General features: G+C 28.0%; 1 protein-coding gene across 8 annotated transcripts in view; it reads left to right on the forward strand.

The window, feature by feature from the left end:
• The window catches only part of LOC113553722 (aryl hydrocarbon receptor protein 1-like), a 55,593-nt gene that overhangs the window by 14,267 nt on the left and 15,516 nt on the right, over positions 1-25,810 (forward strand). For all 8 annotated transcript variants that reach the window (XM_026957206.1, XM_026957209.1, XM_026957210.1 and 5 more), the window contains exon 3: positions 5,359-5,552. In XM_026957206.1, coding sequence (XP_026813007.1) covers positions 5,359-5,552 — 194 coding nt within the window. The remainder of the gene's footprint in view (positions 1-5,358; positions 5,553-25,810) is intronic.

A 25,810-nucleotide genomic window follows, 5' to 3' on the forward strand; every position in this document is an offset into this window, starting at 1 on the left:
TACGTTTTGTTAAGTTTTTCTGTAAACCATAATTTAAGGCGTTCTTTTAGTAAGTGTAGGCTGTTAGGAATACTTATTACTTATACCTATTATACTTACACTAAATAAGTTTCGAAAATTGGTTGATTATAATATCTTGACATAATAAAACTGTTTATATAATTCTGATGTGTTCGATTCTCAGTTTATTCAATATATTTTTCTTTTCTTCTACATCTTTATCATGTGTTATAAGCTATTTTTTATTTTTCATTTCATCACTGTTGAGTACATTTTTATTAATCCACGGTTTTGCATACTTTATAGACAGAAACCGATTATTTTATGAGAGGTTTATATACTTTTCTGAATGGATTTTTTGATACATTATATTACGATGATATATTAAAGCATCGGTGTTGTATTTTAAGTTTAAGATTAAATATATTGTACATTGTACATATTATAGTGTACAATATTGAATCCAATTGGTTGATACTTATTAGACTAATTCTAGTTTGATACTTGTATGACATAAACAATAGAATAGGTTCGATGGGTATATATATAAATATTTATACTATATAGTAATATATATATATATTTATAGCAAACGTGTTATTGATGCCTGGAAGTTCACTATAGTATATGCATTATTAGCATATTAATTTTTGATTGGCTTCCCCCTTTTAAGCTGTTTTTCAGATACAAGACAACAGAGAAACAATGGTGTTATTTTAGTACCTCTTAAGCTTATACACTGTTGAGCTACAATACTATGTAAAAATTATAACAATATATTTTAATAATAAAATTTATAAATTCAAAAACCTAATATATTTAAAATTTTAAACTTAAGAATACAAAATCGACAATTCATAGTTATTAAGAAATTAAATAAAATACACACATTCTACCTATCGGTTTCTTTTCTTGTATTATTATACAATAATATTTTAATTTATGCGATAAACCTATGTCCCATCTCTTAAATTCATATTCATAATAAAATACCGGAAAGTGAAATAATTTATGCATTTTAAAAATAAAAATATATTTTTTTAATCATGTAATTAAATTTACGTTTAAAAACTTAACAAATATTATAATCTTTAAAATTAGTATAATTTCACATTATCAACTATCGGAAAAATTATTTAAAACTAACTAGTAAAACTATTTGCTGGAATTTCATTTAAATCATATTAAAAATAATAAACATAATATGATTTTATTATTATCTACGTATTTATTGTTCTAAGTTATTAATTTAAAAGGTGTTAATCGTGTATAAAATGATAAAAATTAAAATAACAATAATAATCAACAGTAAAAATTGATTATTTAAACTAACATTTCAATAACACGTATATATCTTACAGTTTTCTCATTTAATCTTTATACTGAGTCATTGATGATATTATGTCAGTAAATAATGTTATTTAATTTTGTGGTATGATGATTAATGTTTCTAAATTGGTTTAAACCTATTCCTGTCAGTTTGCTGTCAGTTAGCCCTATTCGATTTAATATGCCAATAAAATGGTAGATACTATGTAAAGGGTTAAGTCGATGACACGTGCCGTATTTTATGGCTATTTGACTGCAGAATAATAGTTAATGGAAGACGTATTTTGTTTGTACATAATAGAATAATAAATATGTATAGACGTAAAATAATGTATACATATTATATACTAGTATACTATATAACTTATATTCATAAATGTGCCTATAATATTATATGATCCTGACGACAGTTACAAACACATTAGGGCCATAAAACGTAATTGTACCTTTTTGTGTTTTTTTAAAGGGTGGTGGTATCATGCTTTTAGGCCTATAATCATTAGGTATATTATATACAATATACCTACCGCTTTTGAATTTTGACCACACTATATTTTTTTATAATAGAATCTCTGATTTCACTATAATATTATTAATATATAATAAAAGTATATTTTTTAATTTAACTTCTATAATATTTGTTGTTTTTCAAAATTTATGACTAATTAAATTAAAAATTTTAATAAAATAGTATACTGCAGTTTTTTAGTCTTTTAGAATGATAGTTTTATTTTTAAAATTTAAAACTAAAAAAATTTATTTAAATTCATATATATAATATTCTAATCTATTATAGACTATAATTACTATTTTTTTTTATGATTTTTTTTTGAAATAGGAAAAACGTCATTTTTTATTTTGCTCTTATCTATCTATTTATTTATTGTCATTTTTGTATTATTACAAAAATAATAATAGAGTTGTTAAAAGTTTATATTTAATTAATTGTTATTAAGTGAGTGTGAAAACAATTATTGACATAATATCATATAGGTATTTATATCTATGATTTTTAACAATATTTACATCAACATATTTTATCACTTCTAAGTATAATTATAACTAAAAACATTATTTACTTTTTTAAATTACCATACTTAGCATTAATTGTTGAACATATTATAGATGTATATATAGATAAAAATAAAACATCGTTTCTGTAGATTTAGCGATATGATAAAGGTGTTAACTGTTAAGTCAGTGAGGGGATCTTCGTCAGTTCAAGTGCTTAATGACAGGAATATAATATTTATTAGTTATTATCCATATATTTCTTACAAGCTAAAAGTAACAGCAGGAGCTATTGATAATGATCTAAACAATTTATTACAGTAAAATATAATATATTTTTTTAAATTAGAGGAATAGTAAATATAATCCTTTATTAGTTATTACTATATAGTTGCCAACTACGGGCTATATTATAAATTATAACTATAGTATAGTTGTACCTACGTATACTGAAGCGCGTAGATCGCTGTCCAGAGAGAAATTATGAATGGTCTCACCATAACGACGTTGTGCGGTCAATGAAGTCAACATGATTATAATCAACCGCCGGCGGCCAATATATAAGAGTAGCGGATTTATGACGTCTATAGGTAAAAAAAAACATAATAATTACGGTAAAATATAAACAATTACCTGCAGAGAACATAATGTTTCATAATAATACAAATTGTACAATCAGAGGATTTTGAGAATAATAAAATATTTTTTTTTTCAGATAATGTAAATAAAATACATGTTATATATTATTATTTAATAAAAATCCGGTTAAAAATAAAATTACATCTTTATTCTGTTATTCTATTCTTTTCGCTAATCTATGGTATTATTTATATATTTAGACTTAACACACAAACAAAATTTATTGAACGTTTAATCAATTATCAATATTAATTGATTACAAAAAAATAAAAAAAAATTATATTAAATTGTTTATTCATTTAAATATATTTATTAAATTGTATTTATTTGTATTTTATTCAATATATTACGTTTATTTATTTATTTTAATTAATACGGGCCATTGTGCAATTTAAAAAATAGTAATAATCATTATTCATAACAGTAATACAGAATAATATAATACACGTTGTACAAATAGATAAATAATAGTATTATTATAAAAACAATTTATCTTAAGTAATATGATGAAAATAAACGATAAAAAGAAACAAATATGATTTTTTATAGATAAACAAAATAAAATTATAGTAAAATCAAATACTATGTAATGTAGAAACATATTGATAAATGTATTCAATAATTTACTTTTAAATAGTTAAGAACTTCTAATTATTTCCACAGTAAGCCATAAAAATATCAATAGGATCGTGTAACGTGTATATTTTTAAGAAAAAGTATAAATAAAATATAAATGATTGTTGAAAATGTTATAATTTTAATCTAAAATGTATCAATCTAAGTAAATATCAGTTATTAATATCGCTATCTATTTAAAAGTTTAAAAATAAATGTGTTATAGGTCTACGTATTTTTAATGACCCTAAGTTTAAAATGTTTATTAAGATATTCTCATAACCAGTGTAGTGGGCTCTTGGTATATTGCATGTATACCTCAAAAGAATATTATAAAATAGATACTATAAAAGAAATGACTTCGATCTAAACTGTTTTGAGTTGATAGTGTTCACTACGTCCAGTGTTATTATTATCCTAAATTAAAAGAACATATTCGAGCGAAGAACGGACGAATGATATAATAATAATAATTTGAAGGTGAGCGGATCATGGAATCCGGAGCAGTTTTGTTTTACATATCAAAAATAACTAAAGCTTTATTTTTTATCGCTATATAATTTGCGAAAGTCGAATTATAATTTGAAATCAAATAATGAAATAACATGTCTAAATCTTTAGTTAAAAAGAATTTCTTAACATTTGTCATTTATATTCTATTAAAACGTAAGATTAGTGTTAAAAGATGTTTTTGAATTAAATTTATAAAAATATTAATTATTTGTTCAAGTATAATATTTTATATAGGATGTATAGCTATGTTTTTTATATTACTTATTACCTATGATCATTTTCTGGTTGTGATATGCTAAATATTATTACCTAACATCTTACATTAATTGCGTTGTTGGAGAATTGAGATCAGTTACATAATTTTATAGCTTGTAATTTAGTAAATGTAAGTACTTCTCTACAACAGTTAAAAAAATATCCATTATAAATCCATTTGCCATTTCAAAATATATTTTGAAATATTTTTATTTTACAAATTAATTTTGATAGACATTTTTATACGTGGAGATGTATTATATTTCACTGTAAATGGTTAAATCAGATGTGATCTATGATTTTATTCCATTCAAATTAGAATGTGTATATAATACAATAAGTAACATAATAAATATTTAATAATCAAGTTCTATTATATTTTATGATATCTATATTATAGGTATTCCCATTTTACTACTATTTTTTTACATATTCAACAGCTACAAGTTGTAGCTGTTGAATATGTAAAAAAATACCACATTGCAACCATACTTGTAAATTATAATGATGGCAATTAGACAATTTTAAGTTAATAAATAAGTGTTTGTTTATCTATTAGCAGTTTTAACTAGGTTAGATGGTGAACTCATTTTTAATATATAAGAACGTTTTTAAAATATTTTAGCTTATTATAATACGCAATATATTTATAAATGAAATAAAATATGAAATGATAAACAAGACGTACAAAAAATATGTAGATGCCTACTTTAAATTATTATGAACTCAAAAGTCAATATATATCATATTATATTGCATAGATATACCTATAGTAACATATTATATATTTTTTGGAGAATTTATTAGCTTCTACTGCTCCTAGACAAAGTACAACGCGAAAGTCACGTATATAAACGCATACCTATTATATTATATTATCATCATCAGAATGTTTGGATATATAATTATATTAATTATATTAAAGTAATATATTATATATGTTAACCTATCTAAAATGTCTAAAGCCGACGAGTTTAAACCAATTTTTATTTCTAGTGTGAAGACGACGCCCAAAGACGGGGGCGTGGGAAAGAGTAACCCAAGCAAGCGCCATCGCGAACGCTTGAACGCCGAGCTGGACACGCTGGCCAACCTGTTGCCGTTCGAACACAATATCCTATCCAAGTTGGACCGGCTGTCCATACTCCGGTTGTCTGTCAGCTACCTGCGTACCAAGAGCTATTTTCAAGGTAATTGACACGCATTTAACGTATATAGGATATCCACATAGGTCAGTTAATAGTGATAGGTATAATCATTTATGTATTTATATATATATTATTACACGTATAACACAATATCATAACAAAAAGTACTGTTATTTATACGCTTCAAAATCGCACATGGCCAGTCGCTATCGTGTCTATATATTATGCTGTACGTCATATGTATATTATGTATATATATTATAGACAGAGAGAGTAATATAGTAAGAGTACAGCTGTGCACCGCAATGGAGCCGGTGCAGGTGGCGGCGGCATCGGCGGCTGTTCGGCTGCGTGTCTGACGGATGCCGCAGACGCGCGTGACGTGACCGAAACACTTTACACGCGACATTGGCATTTTAAAAATAGTTAGGACACGCGACCTTGACCATGGTCAACGGCAGAATCCGTCTATTTGTTTACAGTGTTATATATACAATACTTAATTTATTATAGGATCGAGATGTATTAGTGTGATGTTCGAATTTTTTGCGTGAAAAAGTCGTCATAGAAATGTTGCGGGACGATGCGAGTATAATATTATAATCTCGTGCGGTTTCGTGTCAACAACGAGCAATTTGTTGCCGTGAGTGGGGAAAAATTGATAAAAAAAAAAATATATAGAAAATCGACCACAACAAAATCGAATACTGCGCCCTGTTCGATGATACATATACGTGTAGAACATATTAACATAATATAATATTTCACCGAACGCAAACCCACCGTAATGATATATTATTATATAACATTACATCAAACCTACCTATATCTGTAATGATATACGATCGATTCACGATTATACATGTCACATATGGTACATTCATATATAATACAAGTTATATTATGTAAAAAAATAGCAAAAAATTTTCGAAAAAATTAAAAATTCTTAAAATATGCAAGTTAAAAATGTATAAACGATAGTGACATTTTTCTAGAAGACACTAATTGAATTATTATTATTATTATTATCTCTTTAATTATTTCATATTTGTATACAAATATAGGTATGAGAAGAGTATTACATAGGTACCTATTATAAACCTTTAGCATTATCTGATTATCCCTATCAGTTTGTTGGTTTTTATAATTATTATAATAAATCTCATACTACAAATTACGATTGTTTCAAAAATAAATTTTGAATAATGTTCTACTAATTTAAAAATGGCTCTAATAAGTTATTTTGATAATAATATCATAAAAATATTCGATTTTTTCTACTTATAGAGATACCTTTTAAAACATCAGAAAAAAATTATATTTACATCTAAATCCCAGCCTTATACTAATAATAACTAATAAGTGGATATGGGATGTATGTTATTGATGTGGAGCTGGATTTTATATTAAGAATTTTTCCGCTTCAACTTTCATGGAATGTTATTAAACAGGCAATAGCACATATCAAACAAATCTTATTAAATATGTGTTTATTATTATTCATTTGATAATTCGTGCTTATAATAATAACATAAATATTTCATATTTTGAACTATTATTGTATATTAATATATTATTACACTGATGCATTTAAATTTAGGACTTTCTAATTAAACCTAAAAAATATAATTTTAATAATATTTTAAAATTAGACACAGGCAAGTTTATAGAAAAAACTAATATGGCAGGAGTTTATATGAGTAAAACAGTTATAAAGTTATAACATTAATTGTACAAGGACATTCAACAAAAATTGTTTGTAAACATCTCGAGTTGAATTATTCCCCTCCTTAAAATAGTGTAAACGCGTTTGATCAGATCATATGATGGTATTTAGTCCGAGTATTCAATCGTATAGATAGACAATAGGATGATAATATTACTCTACGCGTATCGCGGTCATAATTAAATATTAAATATAAATTATAATAGGTACGCTAATTCATTAAAATATTCTTTGAGTAGATAGGTACCGGATAGTATTTGTAGGGTCAGTTGTCTTTAATTTCACATACGATTACGATTAATATTATTCTATGAGATTATAATATTTTTACGTAAACCCGTGTGTTGTGATATGTTTGCTCAAATGATTATTTTCAGTCGAAATTTTAATTATTATTCTCACGTTTATACCGAGTAATTAAACAATCGAGTAAACTATATTATATACTACCTGTATATATATATTTGAATATTTCCTATTTTGTGTTTACATCTACATCATCATGTACAAGTATTATAAGTATACCAACTGATTTTAGATGTGTACGGGGTGGTGAGCTTACATATTCTTAAATATTAAATTATATATGTACATAATATATGATTAATTATTGTTATTAACTAAATAGTCATGGCACATAATATGAGTATATAGGTGTTAATTATACGTATTCATATTATGAAGTACCGGGGCAATGTTTTTTTCAACATTATGCGGTTACCTGTTAAATATGTAAATATACATGAACATATATAGTTTTAATCAAAATGAAATAGCCGCGTACAAAGTAAGCATAACAAAACCTAGAGCCGAATAAATATTACCTATATATAACACCCTTATAATGGTTTGATGGAGTAGATACTGAGACGCATGTTAGACTCGTGGTTTTGATATTATGTAATTATAGATATAGAATATATAATTTCTAAATATGAAAAAGGTCGTTACAGTTCATGAATATTCATATTATTATTCATATTATACGTATTAAGCAAATTAGAATTAATTCTTCGTAAAAAAAAAATAATTTGAAAACAGTTCGATTTTCTGCTAGGTACCTACAAAAATAATTTAATATTTGTTACTTTTATATAAAATGTTAACTAACATTTTTGAATATATCAAAATAAATAGAGTAAATAAATAATTAATTTTAATTATACTACTTTAAGATCTAATTAAGTATAATATGTAAGTATTACCAATAAATTGTTACAACAAGCGAATCATAAAATAGTTATAATTTAAGAATTAAATTATATTTACGAGTTAAATAAAGTACAACAAAAATCAAATATATGCGTGTGTTTTAATACTTATAAAGCCTTAAACTTTAATGCAAAATATGTTTCTAAATTTCAATGTATAACTCCCTAAATTTACATAGTTATATAAATACATATTACATTTATGGGTAATTCATATCATAATCATAATAATAAAATATGATAGTAAATTATTAAAACATATTTATTATGTGATTAGGATTTATATATAAACTATAGCAAATAATAAACAAGTACATTATATTTTAAATTTTTAGTGTTAAAATGATATTTATATTATTAATGGTTAATTTTATAGAATATAGGTCCTATACCAATAAAGATAGAATAGATTGATTATAACAATATATTATAATGCCTATCTTAAGAATTCATATACCACCAATATAAAATATTTAATTTTTTTTTTATGTTACCCATCATTGGCCATTACTAGTTAATTATCAAATTTACCTACATTCTTACTCAGTTATTATTACCTACAAGTTTCACATTTCTATTTATAGGCTATGGCAGTTCATATTTTACCTATGTTATTTGGAATACTTTTTTCATTCGCATGTGTATCACGCAACTCGTAAAACAACAAAAATTGTTCATTTGTTAATCGTGTTCATCGTGCATTCGTCTTTTATAATATATACTAATATATACGCGCTCATTTAGACTATAGAGAGAACATAATATCAAGTCGCAGTGGAAACAGCAGCAGCAGCAGCCCCATAACACGCAGGCGTAACTTATAATACGCACAATATATGATACAATATATATATATATATATATATATACACACGACACACGTCGTTGTACCTATCTGTAATGAAACACGAGGTGGGTAGGGGGATGGTGGAAAAGCGTGTCGCGATGTTTTATTATGCGTGGGAAGATTTAGATTACAGAACCGTATATATATATGTACATGAGAATGTATGTGTGTGTGTGTACGAGTGAAAACGGGGCGCGAATTGCAGATGCAAAATTAAATCCGATAACGGGGCGAACGTTAAACAACTATAAATATACCGGACAATTTATTACCGTTGAGAGGGGACCCTGTTCGCTACCGTGTGCGCGCCGATTGAAGATATTGTTTTTTACTTATTTATTCTCATACATACGTAATATGTATATATATATATATATACATAATATATGCGTGTGAGTGTATACACTTCTCTATCTAATCCTCAATTTCTCTCTCTCTCTTTCTTCCGCCTTGCATTCGTTTTGTTTGTATTATTATTATTATTTGTTTTTTTTTTTAAACGAACCGAGAACAGCCCCAGATGTCGGATACCGATACCCCCGAAGCCACGAAGCCAGTTTTTGCCGTATAGCCAGCGTGTGATAAACACGCCTTAAATCAATTACGGCAAACACTTGCTGCAAAGGTGTTGTCCGGTAATTACTGTATCTGCTGAGTTCATCTCAGCAACGGGGAAGGGTGCACTGACGGTTGTGGTGAGGGGAGAGGACGAAGGATAGAAAGCACACACGCCGTTTCATTTCAATGTGTATATGTGTGTATAATATAATATATAAATATATAGGTAGTATTATGTACGTATATGTGTCTTACACTTGAAACGTTGAGAGCCAATATATAAAATAGGAGAGAGAGAGAGAAAAACGTCTTTGCAAATCGATAGTCTGAACCGATAATGCTCTGGAACTGTTGTTTACGAACCTATATAGTGTGAAAAAAATACAACACACACAATGACATTACCGGTTACCGGATAGCGTTTAAATAATTATTATTCGTTTATTGGTTAAAAATATGTTGTTCCCAATGCGCGTCCAGGGGATCAATGCGAGACGATAAAATTCAGTAGACCTCGATAGCATAATATATTATTATTATATACGTATATATGCATAATAAACCTACTGTGTATACGTGCACAAAGTTTAAAAGACAAAGAGAATTGAATGGAATTGACAAGTTTTACGTAAAACAATTAATCTTATACAATACGATCTTACAGATAATAACAAAATTTACTCAGTTAGCTATAAATTAAAATGCCAATGAATTTTCATATACCATATTCAATTGTGATACAAAGAAAATAATAAATAATTTTTACTTCTTACAAATTTATTATTATTATTTTTTCATTATTGTTTAATCAGATATTTTCACGCGTAATGTAATAACATCATACGAAAATACACTATAGTAGATGATACTCTAATGAATGACATCCACAGTCTGCATAACAGAAAATGTGCTTTATAATTTTATATTCATTGAATAATGTGCAGTGTTATCTTGATAAACATTCTTAAAAATACAAATAAAGGAGCTAGTATATTTATTTTTTTTATTTTAGGATTAAATTGCATTGTATTCGCGAGGAAAATAAATTATATTTAAAACACGTTTCTGTTTTAATTGCCTGTTCCGAGTTAGTCGAAAACTATTATAAGTCATTGAAGGTGGTCGATATTATTATGTTAATAACCTACACTTAATAGGGAGAAATAAGAATGGTACGAGAAGAATGCATTTTATCACTGCAGAATTGTATTCCTAATTCTTTTAATTTTTTTTAATAAGTTTGAAATTTGGTATCGCAAAAATTTGAATTTAAATTTTCAATCTTTACATATCTTTGTATTTATTAATTATTATTAATAATAATGAATTATTTTCTTTGCAAAATATTTATGAAATACATTAACAATTATTTTTATGAAGTATTTATTAACGTAAATCATAATAAATATTATTTAAAGAAACATAATATCTACTCTAACTATTAAAGTGACCTATATACAAACATGTTTTATAGTTAATTAAATAAATTAAAATAATTACAATATTATTTACTACAATAATAATTATTTTAATATCTCTTACTCAATTTAAAAATACCTACTTTATATCATTAAAATGTAAATTAAATATTAATTTGAAATAATACATTTTATTTTAGTAGTTCAAATATTTTTACACGGATAGTTAGTGTCTCTTTATAACAATAATGTAGAAAAAAAATGTAATTAAACAAAAATATATAACAACTGTTTAATCAATAATAATCAAGAAATTTACATACCTAATTTATGCAGAATTATTTTTTTATCGAATAATATGTACCATTTTGTTTTTATATAGACATATAGTATATTATCACAATTAATTTTTAAATAATTAATAACACAATGTAACATTATGCATCCTTTGATGAGTATTATGACTTAAATAGGTTTCATATAAATTGAAAACGATTAACCGACGGCGGACATCAAAGAGATACAAACGTAGAGTCTAGTAGTTCATAATATAAGTCAATAGAAATTTAGTGCCGTAAACAAGGGAGAGCAATGGAATATACTAATTATTATCGTTCACGTACATTTTTATATATGAGCAATAAAAAAATGGCGCAACAACTGTCTTGGGTCGTTTTTATACATTAATCCTGACCGTCAATGATGTTTGAAAAACCGTTTATATAATACTAAACTGTATCATATTATAAGTGTCTATATATTTATGTATGATAAAGTGGTCAAATAGTGAAATTGATTAACTATTGTACATGTATAACACGATTAAAATAAATGTTTTATTGAATAACAAATAAGACTTATAATTATGAATAAAGACTATTTCCGTAGTAAAAAATATGAATACATTTTTATTGAACTATTCTAAAAAAAAAACCGGTTGCGATGAAAGGTCATTACCATAAATAACATATAAAATGACCATTGACCAGACACATATTATATGAAAACATCTAGACATCAACGATGACGCATACAGTATCTGGTGAATTATTATAAAATCTTCATGTATAAATCATAATTGATTTCTAGATGTTGGTTAAAGTTTTATTTCCTTAAAAATAAATAGTTAAATTACATCTTATGTTTTTTTTTTACACATTTTTAATACTTTAAGCAGTGGTTCTTAAACTAGGGTATGCGTACCACTGGTGATACGTGTAAGACCGTGTGATGGTACTGATGGTAGTACGGGAAATTAATAAATAAACAATTTTAATAATGTTTGTAATAAATCTAATATTATTTTATATTTTGTGTAAAAAGATAAAAAATATTGTAAATGTTAAATGTACTTAAATTATTATTATTATAAATATATTGACATTTTAAATAATTTTATTTCCAGTCGTGAGTAGTAAATGACTGATTTCTAATACAGTAATACACTTGAATCGTACATTTATAAATGTTTAAGATCCTCTGGTATAGTTGTATAAAGCATTATTTCTAATTAAAATCTATTTATTACCTTTATAATTTGTTTATTTATTTACTATTTTTTAATTATTACATATATTATATTCTTTTTAAATATGTTTAGCAAATAAACCAAACATTTTAATACTTGAATTTAAATTAATTTTTAAAGTTATTTCTATATCATACGGAATACAGAAACAGTTAACAATTAATTTAAAAATATATCTAATACAAATCCTTTACCTGATCTGATCATCGTTCATTACATACTTATATTTGTATAAACAGTGTAATATAAATATGTACTTAATGATTATTTTATAACCCGTGCATTTTAATATGGAATAGAGCCTATTTGATAAATTACCATGTGCTATTAGTATACAGTCTAAATACTAATTATTATTTATAGTAAGACTTAATACCCAACACCTCAGAAATATAAAAAATTGATTAGGTTTTAGTTGACACTAATAAAACAATCATATCTTAATCATTTATACTGTTTTATATCGTACTAGCTATTTGTGAAACACTAAAATGGCTCAATTTATGAAATACTTAAGATTTTCGTGACGACCGTGAAAAATTATTATTGGTCATTGAAATCATCTAGTCACGAAAACCTCTTATTACACGCGGAAAGAATATTATACAATAGTCAATAGTAATTGTATCACATATATATCATAATATATGTGAAAGTTGAGTGTGAATTTAGCTTGCAGACTGCAGATACAAAGTTACGTCCCCTCTTACCCCCCGAAATCATCACGTCGTGCGTCGTCTACGTGGAATAATGGATTACAATAAAAACAACACAAATACCTTTGCGCTCATTTTATATAAAAAAATCTCGTGTACACGTTTTCTTTAACTCTATATCCTGAAAATAATAAAATTTACTTGCACTTGATTTGTCGCTCATAATACGTTTTATTCTTTAACTACGAACTTTGTGTAGGTTCTGTATATATATTTTTTATATTATTTATACATTGCATAATAATAGAATACCTAATAATACGCGTAATAACACGGGAAGGGGTTTCGTTGGGCAGGTAAAAAGCGTCGTCGTCGGTTGAGTTATAGGTTCAGTACCGGCGACGTCGGCGGTGGCAGTGGCGTCCCATCCATTATCCAGATTACGAAATCGGTGGCGGTGGGTCTCGGCGGCGCAAAAGGCTGGAGGAGAATGTAAACGTGTAGGTAGCTATATAAAATGTATAAAAGCGAGACCGAGTAGTGGTAAAAAGTAGCGACGTCGGTGAGACCGAGGGCGAAGGGAAACGTACGAAAACGGGGCGCCGTCGTAAGTTTAATTTCCATAAACCCGCATAATATGTTCGTACGTATATAAATAAACCCTTACGGTACACACATAATATAATAATATACGAGTATATAATATTATTATTACAATATACGCCACGCTTAGATATATATATACATACAGTAAGTATATAACGCATACACCGATGTTGTTGTTATTATTATTATAATGTACTACCCTCGCCGGGACTGGGGCCTTTTGACGATTTTCCGGTGCTGCCGCCGGCGTCGGGGTCGTCGTGACATTATATATTACGGAGAAAACGGTGCAGTACAGCAAGGGGTGTTTGGTGAACCGTCGGAGAGCGCGCGCGCGGCGCACCGCACCGCACCAATGGGGCGTCGCCGTGCGGCATATAAAGGGATCGCGTGCCGTTCGCGGTCTCGCCCGTATTACAATTTATATACTTACATAGTATATATATATATGTGTGTGTAAACGCACAACTTTCGTTATATATGCGGCAACAACGAAGGGGGTGTTCAGGGGGGTGGAGCGCTAGAAAGTCGTATTGATCATAGGGAGCATTGTGTACCTAAGTGTGTGTGTGTATATACATAGGTATAAGTGAGAGTATATTATTGTGCGTGTGTTAAAATATACGTTTATACGTATACACGGTTCCTGGTCGTGCCGCTCCCGCCGCTTTTGAGGTCAGACTCCCTTCGCACGGGACGGACGCCCCGCGATTGATTTTCCACGAACGATTACACAGTATATATAAAATGTATAGGCGCCTAGAACATATATTATACAGGCTGACGACACCGGTACGCAAGTTTTCAGTTTTAATATTATATACACATATCTATATGTGTGTACAATAAGTTAGTCAATATTTTATTATATATTGTATGCGTAATGAATGCGTTATGACATGTATAATGACGTATTATGAGCGAAAAGTTGAAGTTATTCTTAATATCGGAATGCCCATTTACAACAGTTAAGCGTACGCGTCACATACGTTTATTCTAAGTGGGTATGCCTACTGTTTATTATATGAGTATACAACTATAAATTTGTTTTAGATAAACACCCGAATACTTGCAATTTGTATGAGTGCAAATGAAGATTGAGAAAATATTGCATAAGCCCCCTTTAAATACCAAAAAAGAGTTTATTCCAACAACTCAATTATATACTAAAATGATAATTAAGTACTTAAATATATAAGTAGGTATTGACTTTTACGGCGGAATTGTCGGAATAACTCTGAGATTCCCCCAAACTACTGTACTACGAGTCCTGACTTATCTCGAGTCCTAAAAACCTATACTTAACCTTTTAACCCGGGTTTGCATGTATAAAATGGATCATGATGAATACAAAAACCGGTCATTCGTATCTTGTATGCACGTATGTATAATATGTGATGAATAAAACAGGCCCTGTGGTTTATCTTTAACGTCGTGGTTGTAACAATCTAACTAGCCTCTTAAATACGCGTTTATTGTGTACCGTAAGTGGATCGCACGACGAGAAAAAAATATTCAACACCTATACTTTAAACTATCTATAGGATTTGTCGAGTTAAATTTGTCGATCCGTCTACTATTTCTTTTCAAATTAGTTTCAAAATACCTATGCTTCTATTTACATATTATACGTGTAACACAATTATTATGTATACATATATTATAAGACGCGAGTTACGTTACATTTTCAACAGTCGAGCGCGGTTATACATAAATATTAATATATTGTTCAAAAACTGAAGTTAATCGTATTAGACGTGTGGTGTTTTTTTTCATTTTATCGTCTTAATTCTAATTTTACCAAAAACCTTTTGTCCCTGACTCAAGTACAGTATAACAAAAAAAAAAAACGTATATGTATGTTATATATTCCAAAACTACCGGTTTATGGTTAATCGCGGTCCGATAGAGGTCCAGTGGTTACGGTCGTGTTGGGTTTCCGTTCCGCGTCGCAGAAAAACCAGTCTTGGTAGGGTGCTTAGATGGAAAAAATATATATTCGCCAAAACCAAAGAGATAATCCGTCACAGGTAACTCGATCCGATAGTGTTACCCAGACTACCTTGTCACTGGTTGTCTTTTGAAACAATTGGAACGACCACGACGGGTTCTCGTTTCATTGCGCCCCGGTTTACTCCTTTGGTATATACTATTATGTACAATATAATTACGATTCTTTGCCAATTAATTTTTCTGCTCCATACGCGTATTATGTCCGTAAACAAATTTTATCAGTGAATAACAAAAATAGGTTGTTTTACGGTTATGCACGATGAAACTAGTACCTAGGTCAATCTGGCTAATTTTATATTTTTAATTCAATTTAACAAAAATCAAGAAGTTAAACATTAATACTATGGTTTTATACTCGTATATATAATTTATAATATCATTGCCGGTGAACAATATAGAGAGTGAAATTGTATTTTATAAAAAAAACTAGTAAGTACATCAATTGTAAACATATGCCCTATATTTATATAATTATTGCTAATAAAGAAATAATTCATACATTATGTATTGTAGGAATACACACTTAGTTTTTTTTCCTAAGTACATTTAAAGAAAAACATTAAGAAAAAAGTGTTAAAAGTTTTAAAATAAATACATTTATTATGTTCTTTAAGATTATGTTACTAGGTATCTACCTATATGTAAACTTTAAAGTTCATGATTTGAATATATTACATTTAAATTTAATAAATAACTATATTTACATCATGACAATTAGATATTGTACTTTGTTAAATAATTAATTATTTTTGTTTTTTTAAATTCAAGTTGAAATAATTTATTATAACTAATCGTAATTAACACAATTTGAGTACACAAGATTGAATTATAATTTACATAAATATTAAAGTATATAGTATACAATTACATGATTAAATATGAAATAACTATAAGTAATAAATTATATTCCATGTATCAATTTACATTCAATGTATAATAGATATCAAAAAAATGTTTGGGAGTACCTACATTCTTGTATAAATTATTCATGTAATATTGAAATATACATATTATATTATTAAATAGGTTCTTATGATGAATAATTGACTATAGTTAAGTAAAATTTTACTTTGCAGATCTATTATTTAAAATTCGAAATGTGTAGGTGTACATTGACACATTGTACAATCTGGGGAAAATGTGCATTGCAGAACGCGGACACGTCATTCTATTATATGCATATATTATAAACTTAATACATAGTATACCTTTAAAATATATAATATATACTATAAAAATACATGACAAATTATATTAAAAATGTTATAAAGTTCAATAAAATTTAAACGTTATTTGCTATCTACAATTATATTAATATATAGGTAATATTTATTATTTATATAATATAAAGTCGTGATTAATGACAAATAATATAAAAAATATAAAATCAACATTTGTATATTGTCATAAAGTACAATGTTCAAAAAAAAAATGTTTTAACATAAACAATCTAAGATAAATAAATATAGTACGGTCAATATATATATAATATAGTTAAAACCATCTTTAATGATTTTTTATCTCAGTTTATTTGAAATCGTTTAAAACTTTATAACATTTTTAATATAATTTGTGATAACTTCAGACGTGTTTATATAAAATGAGTGTATACTTAATAGTTTATACTAATGTATGTTTATATTAGTGATATAAAGTGTTTGTATTCATAAATTCACATTTTTACTAGATCGTACAAAGTATACGTGTTTCGCATTTTTAATGTACAACCATACACAATCTAGAACCACTAGATAGATAAATGTAGTAACTGGTAGGTGTATGGCCCAGTATCTTAAAAAAATGGCTGAAGATGATTTTCACGAGGTGACTAAGATTATTATTTAATCTGGAAGTAGTGAATCATAGCCTATTTACCATCTATAAAAACGATTTGAAACATGGACGTTTGTTTACAAATTACTATTAGTCACGAAAACGTAAATATTTTTCGAAAAGGTTGGTTAGAAAACAATACAATAACACCAATTCTGTTGAAATTATAACCGTAATATTATATTTATATATGAAGTTATTTGTGTGTATACACGCGTATATTATATGCTAAACGTCGATATTTTACAGTGGTGTTAATACTTAACTTATTATTTAGGCCAATAAAGGGTTTTTTTGGATATTATATTGAAATAAAAATAAAAATCTGTTTTATATTAAAAAACCAAAATTAAATCACACTTATGGTTCGAAGCCCTTCTTATGAGTTCGTTGACTGACATTTACTATAATTTTCCACCGGGACGAACACCAATAACACGGTGTTTGCGCAAAAACTATACCTACATAATAATTTTATTATACATATCATACGAAACGTAATGTCGTGTATGCGCATAGCACCTCTGTTAGGTACCTACTATTATTATAGTAATATATAAATGTAGCGTCAGTATTTATATGTATGTAGGGACGTGTAGGTGGCGAGTGTGGTGGTGGTTCAAAGAGAGAGAGGAACTAGCGAATTTTGGTTAGTGTGTGGGTGGAAGGGTGGATGTTTCGGGGAAGGCACGGTCGACGACAATGCGAATATCCGGCGGTAAATATAAACGCCGTGATGGGAAACGCCGTCTTTTTCACCCGTCCCGGAACCGGTCAGCAGCAGCATAGAGCAGTTCATCGAGACGAGACGATCCCGATTCTCCCTCTTTCTCTCTCACACACTCTCTCTCTCTCTCTCTCTCTCACTCTCTGAACATTTCACCACAATGCGAAAACGCTCTACGGACGTAATGGACCGCGACCGCGGGGTCCGGTGAGACAACAACAGCGACGGACACTGTAGCAGTTATTGTCATGTCATTATTTTACCGTTAAGCACCGAGCAGCTATACGATATACCAGTGGGCTACCCTCCAACGGAAAGCTGACACACTCGCGCCGCCCGGCCCATTATGCGCACACGTACATACGACATTTCCATTATTCCGTTCTGTTTGACCGGAACATTAACACGCGCGCACCGTAAAAGTACATAATATAATACCTACATATGTGTGTGGCAGTGGACACTGGTCGACGCTTTTGTGCATCGAGGGTTTTTGTATGTGTTTTGACGTTTCGCATATTATTATTATATACCCATATTTAATTCGCGCGCGATCGATTAACTTCCGCAATCGGTTAGCGTATTATTGTTGTTGTTACTATAATATTATTATTATAGTAGAGTAAGAGGGCGATCGCTGTGAAAAAATAATAATGAATAGACGTAAAACCAGGAAGTTATAATATGTACACAGGATTATTCAAAGTGAATTATCCAATGTTTTGCACCTGGCATTCTGGATCACCTAACGACCTAACCTTAGGTCATGCGACTATACTTTTTTTGGAAATATGTTAAAGATTGTGGTGTGTACGTACTACTATTGGAATCAACCACAGAGGAATTAAAAAATAGCGGAGTCAATTACAACGAATACGTGGAATAAAGTTCTATGTCGAGTTCCGACTAGATGTTGTAACCTTGTTCGTGTGACCAAGGGAAACTACGTAGAACATTAAATTTATTGGTACTCTAAGGTACCATTAAATAAATTTGAAGTATCATTTTTTAATTTAAGATTTTAATGTACCATAATATGTCACTCTAAACCTAAAAACTAAAATAATATGAACATTTGAAATAGGATGAATCATTTTAAATAACTCTGTATTATTATGAACATACTATTTTTAGAATATAGATACTACACCAGCCACTGCCGGCCTACATGCATTTGGCTTCTGTCAATCGGATTTACAAGGTTTCGTTTTGTAATCCTTTGATGGTAAATATTGGGGTAGGCCACACTAAGTGACTTTTGTATATATATAATATATACGTGCCTGCCTATGTATATAATGAGTATGTCATGTGTATCTCTAGCTGTGTTTTCAATGGTCACGACATAACGTTGCGAGTTAAATCGATTTCGTAACTGATACAAAACTGTGCCAAAAACTGTCTCGCATATATAGTTACTTACATAGATTATGTACACACTAATTAATAAGCTAACTATATTTGTTATCTACCAAATAATCTTCAATAAAACACAACATTTAAAAAAGCTCAATTTTCACAAATTTTAGTACGTATACATTAATTAAATAAACCTGAGATTAAAGAAAATGTATTCGAAATTTAAATTTAATTTTCTAGGGCAATAGCTTGAGCTATGATGTACATGGGGTATACAAGAGAGCAATGTTATTGGATACTAATATTGAACGAGTAAACTTAAATTGTAATATCTATAAAAACATTTAATATTTGTTTAAATATATTATTATTTAAAATTTTCTGAAATATACGCAAAATAACGATGCCGTTAATTAAAAAAAAAAAAAATAATAATATGGTTACTATCATGATATTAATAATTATAAATTATAAAAAATTAACCACCTCTCCTGTTTTTTGAATAATTTTAACCAAAAACAATGCAACATATTTTTCAATTTTGAATAAAACTGACTTCAATAATTTATTATAAAATTGGTTCACATACGGTTAAACGGTTTACTTTCTACGTTAAACTATTTACTAAATATTTTTATAATATGTTTGCTCTAAATTCAAGATTTATCTTAGAAAAGTGCTCATTTAAATACTCACATATTGTAAAAAAAAAATAATAATCTTGTAATTAGTTTTATGATATACTTATTACTTATTTATATTTTTAATTTTCAATACCATTTATTTATTAGAGTATATTTTTTAATTTAAATTTAAATATTATAGTTGTATTATTTTGTACCCATTACACATTTACTTTGTAAACGTTTTTATACATACCTATAAGAATATAAGGCTATAAATACAATGGAAAACATTTGAACAGATTGAACATGCGGTTGTGTCAATTACGATATAATTTGTGGTAAAATATTATAACCTAATACGCCGTAATTCAGTCGGTTCCCTTTTGTTTATACGACGGTTATTACTATTATTATTATTATTAACGCCACGGGGGTAATATAATGAAGAAAGTTACAATTAACAAAAAGCCATAAAGTATAAACGATACAGTCGATATACGCACTCGGTTGGATATTAAAAATATGAGTTGTAATCGCAGTAAACCAACATAACACAACACAATGTGTCTTGAAAAATACGTCGGGCGAATTAAATGCGCTCGTACAATATTTTTTTAAAACATAAACACACCGTTCCTGTGTATGAAATATTCGATTTAAAATGTCCGGTTTCGTAAATACTGTATACACGATCTTAATGAATTCTGTCGAGCGAATAGTGCAGCAATCTTCAAGTTTAAAACAAGTGGGGTACATGAAATAATAATGATACGATACCCAAGAAAAAAAATGAATAGTAGGTATATGGTACATCGTATATAACATTATAATGCTAGCCATATATACAGAGGTACATTTATTATTATTCTTAAATGTGTATCAATGAATATGCCGCCACAAGGGGTCCTTCAGCCAAGCATATATCGCTAATTATTAATGAAAAACGGAGCATTACAACAGGTTGAGTAGGCGAACGGTGGCTAACATAATTTTGTTCCGACTGTGCGTAGCCAATAATGTATCGTGTCCCACAATAAAACAATATTCCAGGAGTCGACAGACGGCTACGCCGGCAGCCGTTTCAATTGTATACGATATACACACACACACACAAATACACATTATTAAAATATTATGCATGTGCATATTTCGATATTAAAACCGATTAAACTAGTTTGTATTATTATTATTGTTATTATTTGTTAAATTTAAGTGTTTGAATTAAGATATATAATATACCGTATACGCATGCAAAACTTTTTGTAATTTCACAAAATTTAGTACAACGTTGGACATGCGTGGGAAGTACAATTTGTCAGTGTCCATACGTAAATGTAATATATCATATAATATATACCAAAAATCAAAAACAATAATGTCTAATATACATATATTTATACGTATGTATATTTTATATAAATCCGTGGCATTTTGAATAGATATCATCGTCAAAATATTTAAATACTAAATTTTTGAGAAACTAACACTAAAAAGATTTAATGCATATAACACGATGCGTCTGCGCATCGGTAGGTATATATTCAGCCTTCGGAGAGAGGTCACAACCAGACAGGTCTTCCGAAGGACAGTATTCTAATTATTATAACAACGTTTATTATAATTAAATGCATTTATACTATTCTATATAAATATAATGATATTAGATTAATATTTGAATGTTTAATAAACTATTATATAACCTATGTTATACTTATTACTAGAGTCTGGATTTTTATGCAAAAATATATTTTTAACAAGCGTATGCTGTTTGATGGGAGTAAAAAATGTTTGCATTTCATAACCTGTAGAATCTGTCAAAAAAAGTTGTTTTTGCATATTAGTACATATTTTGACTTCAGAGAATATTTCAGAATATTTTAGTATATTTCCGTAGTATTGGATTATATTAAAGGATATTCAGCATATATAAAACAATAATGTAACATAAGATATAATTATATAAATAATGATAAATTATAAATTCATAACCATAATCAATAATTATATTGCATTTTTTTTTTTTACTTATTAGTTAGTAAACATTAGTTAGTTATCAATATTTTTCAAAATATTTTGTGAATATTAGGAATATTTTGAGAATATTAAGAATATTTTTGGGAATATTTCATCAATTTTAGCTGCATATAAATATCATATTTAACAGAATATAAACCCGGACTCTACTTATTACTTATCAAAGTAAACACATTCTGCAAAATCTATCGGATAATGAACTGTCATACATAATTATACATTTATACCTGGTTATATTAAAAAACATTCCGATACAATCATTAAGAAATTTTTTTAATAATTACTAATATAGATGTTATGCAATAATTGCTTCAATTATAAAAAAGTAATATAGAATATTTATAATTATGTAACGTTTTCTTTACGATTTACTCGTACTACTATATATTTAATATGTATCCTATGGATAACTGTGACTTACAGAAGTCCTGCTATATCAAATACTACTTTACATGGAGTCTGTTGATTTTTTTAAACAATGTTTTCTTATGTTATATAACTATTATATATAACTATTTACATATTGATAATTATTTATAATAATTTACAAAAAAATTTACCAGAACGTGATTACAGAAAATTTTAATAAACCCATACTCTTGCGATGTCACTTCATGCAAAAGTATATGTATATAATATAATATATATGGGCTATTACATATTACTACAATACTTACTGGCTACTGCACTACTGTATGCCCTTCGGTACAATAGTAAAGCTTTGGATATGTTGAATATCTATATTTACACATCACATGTCAACATAGCATGGCATAAAACACATTTTTAGGATAATAACAAAATAACATTGCATTATAGCTTACCGACCCGGATTTAACACCTGGGTTTATTTTTCATCAAATGAAAAACAATTTTCATTTTTTTTTTTTTTTGTATTCGTACTTATGTAATAAAAAACTGTATTAGTAATATTTTGGCTTTATAAAATTATACAATGCTGAGTACCTATTATTATGTTAACTTTAATTTTTTAAATATAATATGAAGTTTGTACAAATCAAAACCCATTCTAAATACGTATAATTTTAACAAAATATTTTCGGCACACATATATATAAGTAAATTAGTTATATGGTCGGTACTGACAGTGGCTGGTAATTATTCTCGCAAGCTGACCCTGTCAATTATTATAATACGGTGTGTAATTTTTAAGGCATGTGCGAGGGTGCCCTTGTAAAAGTTTTTGAACCGTGACTATCGAAAGGGTGGTTTATTCTGGGGAATAATGCTAATTAAAATATAAGAATATTCATAAAATAATAATAATAATAATAATAATTTTGTACCAACTTTGTATAAACTTTGAGTGCTATTATAAAAAAATTATGATAGAGCAAGTTAGTTTATGGTTTTTATTCACCTGGGACAAAATGTTTTATGACTATCGCGTAACATGTATACGAGATTAAAAACAATGAATAATAATATAATAACTACAATTATGTATTTTGAAAGGTTTTTTTCGTTATACCATACGAAAGAGACCTCCTCGGGTACGCCAAAATAAAGTAATACCTGGTCCGAATGGTCGAGATTCATTTACATTACAGCGTTGTCGACTAGGTGCAGAAACGCTACTGTGAGTTATGCCCACAGGAAACCGGTCGGTGTGCGGCCTGTGTTTTATTGTATATACATATTATACGCGCGTATATTATGTATACTCGTAAAATAATAATAATACCTTAGGCGTATATACTGTATATATATATATATATACGTATTAATTATTATTATACAGTTGAACGGACAGCAGAAAAAAAAGGAAAGAGAGAGACGACAGCGATATAGACTGGCCCTGCTGCTGTAGTAACAGCAGCAGCAGCTGACGTGTGACCGTTTGGGACATGATAGCGGGCCGCTGGTAATTACACCTAAGCCGTATAGGTATAATGTCCTAATGACAGATATAAATCAAACGACCAGATGTTTTGGTGGCAGGCACCCCCTCCCACACCCACTTTTACCTTCCCCACGATGATGTCATCGCCCCCCCCCCATCATGGTATACGCCTTCTTTCCCTAGCTGGTTGGAAATTAATTACTTTAAATTGTAATTGTTTTTTTTGTTAGAGGATCTATTATATAAGTCGAACACTACATATTATAACAATAACTGCGACTGCAATTTACTGTACATAGTATTATGGCATCATAATATTATGAGTCCAATAATGTATACTGCGCGTATATGCATTTGGGTTACTTACTCGTATACACTATATTATGCTACAGATACATATAAACATCTTATTATAATATAACTGAAGGTAGAAACTACAAAGATTTAATTATAATTCGAATATTTTGAAGTATCAATTTTCTGTATTGATTTCGCAAATTAGTTGTCAACAATATAACTTAAAGGTTTTCGTACGTATTAATGTATATATATATATATATATATGAATATGTAGAAGTTATAGTATTAGCTGTGTTTCGAACTAACCAAATTATTTTGCGGTCATGTTATACATGACAAAAAAATAACTTAAAAGAAACCGTATAAAAACATGGGAATGTTTTGGTTTCCATTCCTAAATCGGACGTATTCGCGATACCGATGTTTTTTAACATTGTGATGAATGTATTTTATACAAAACAAATAGTCAATAACATCAATTATACTAACAGTTCAATGTAGTACTGCAGAGTAACTACTGTAAGTCTGTAACTACAGTTTACTAAAAAACCCGTAATGCATACGAGACTATAAATTACACACACGTATACACTTACTATTATCACGTAATGTATCACGTCTTGCATTCTGCTGTAACGAGAATGAAACACTAGCAACTGATCAAATATACATACGGTTATATTCTACCACAACAGCTACTTTACATTGTATTTTATGGTTGTCTAAAACTCTATGTGGTCTCGTAAGTCATTGATTTCGTTCGGTATTTGTACATGTTTATCTAGTGATGTTCTCGAGTAATATTTTTATGTATATTTATAATATCCGTACATACCACATATTATATAGAAACTTATTATTTTTTCAACAAAAATCAAATTATTACATTAATTTGTTTCTTGTCAATTCGTTTTATTTAAATAAACAACTCATAATTCAATAATAATATCGTTTCTATATTTCATTTTTTAATTATAATACAATAGTAATATTT

The sequence above is a fragment of the Rhopalosiphum maidis genome, chromosome 1 (assembly GCF_003676215.2).
Source record: "Rhopalosiphum maidis isolate BTI-1 chromosome 1, ASM367621v3, whole genome shotgun sequence".
NCBI classification, from domain to species: Eukaryota; Metazoa; Arthropoda; class Insecta; order Hemiptera; family Aphididae; genus Rhopalosiphum; species Rhopalosiphum maidis.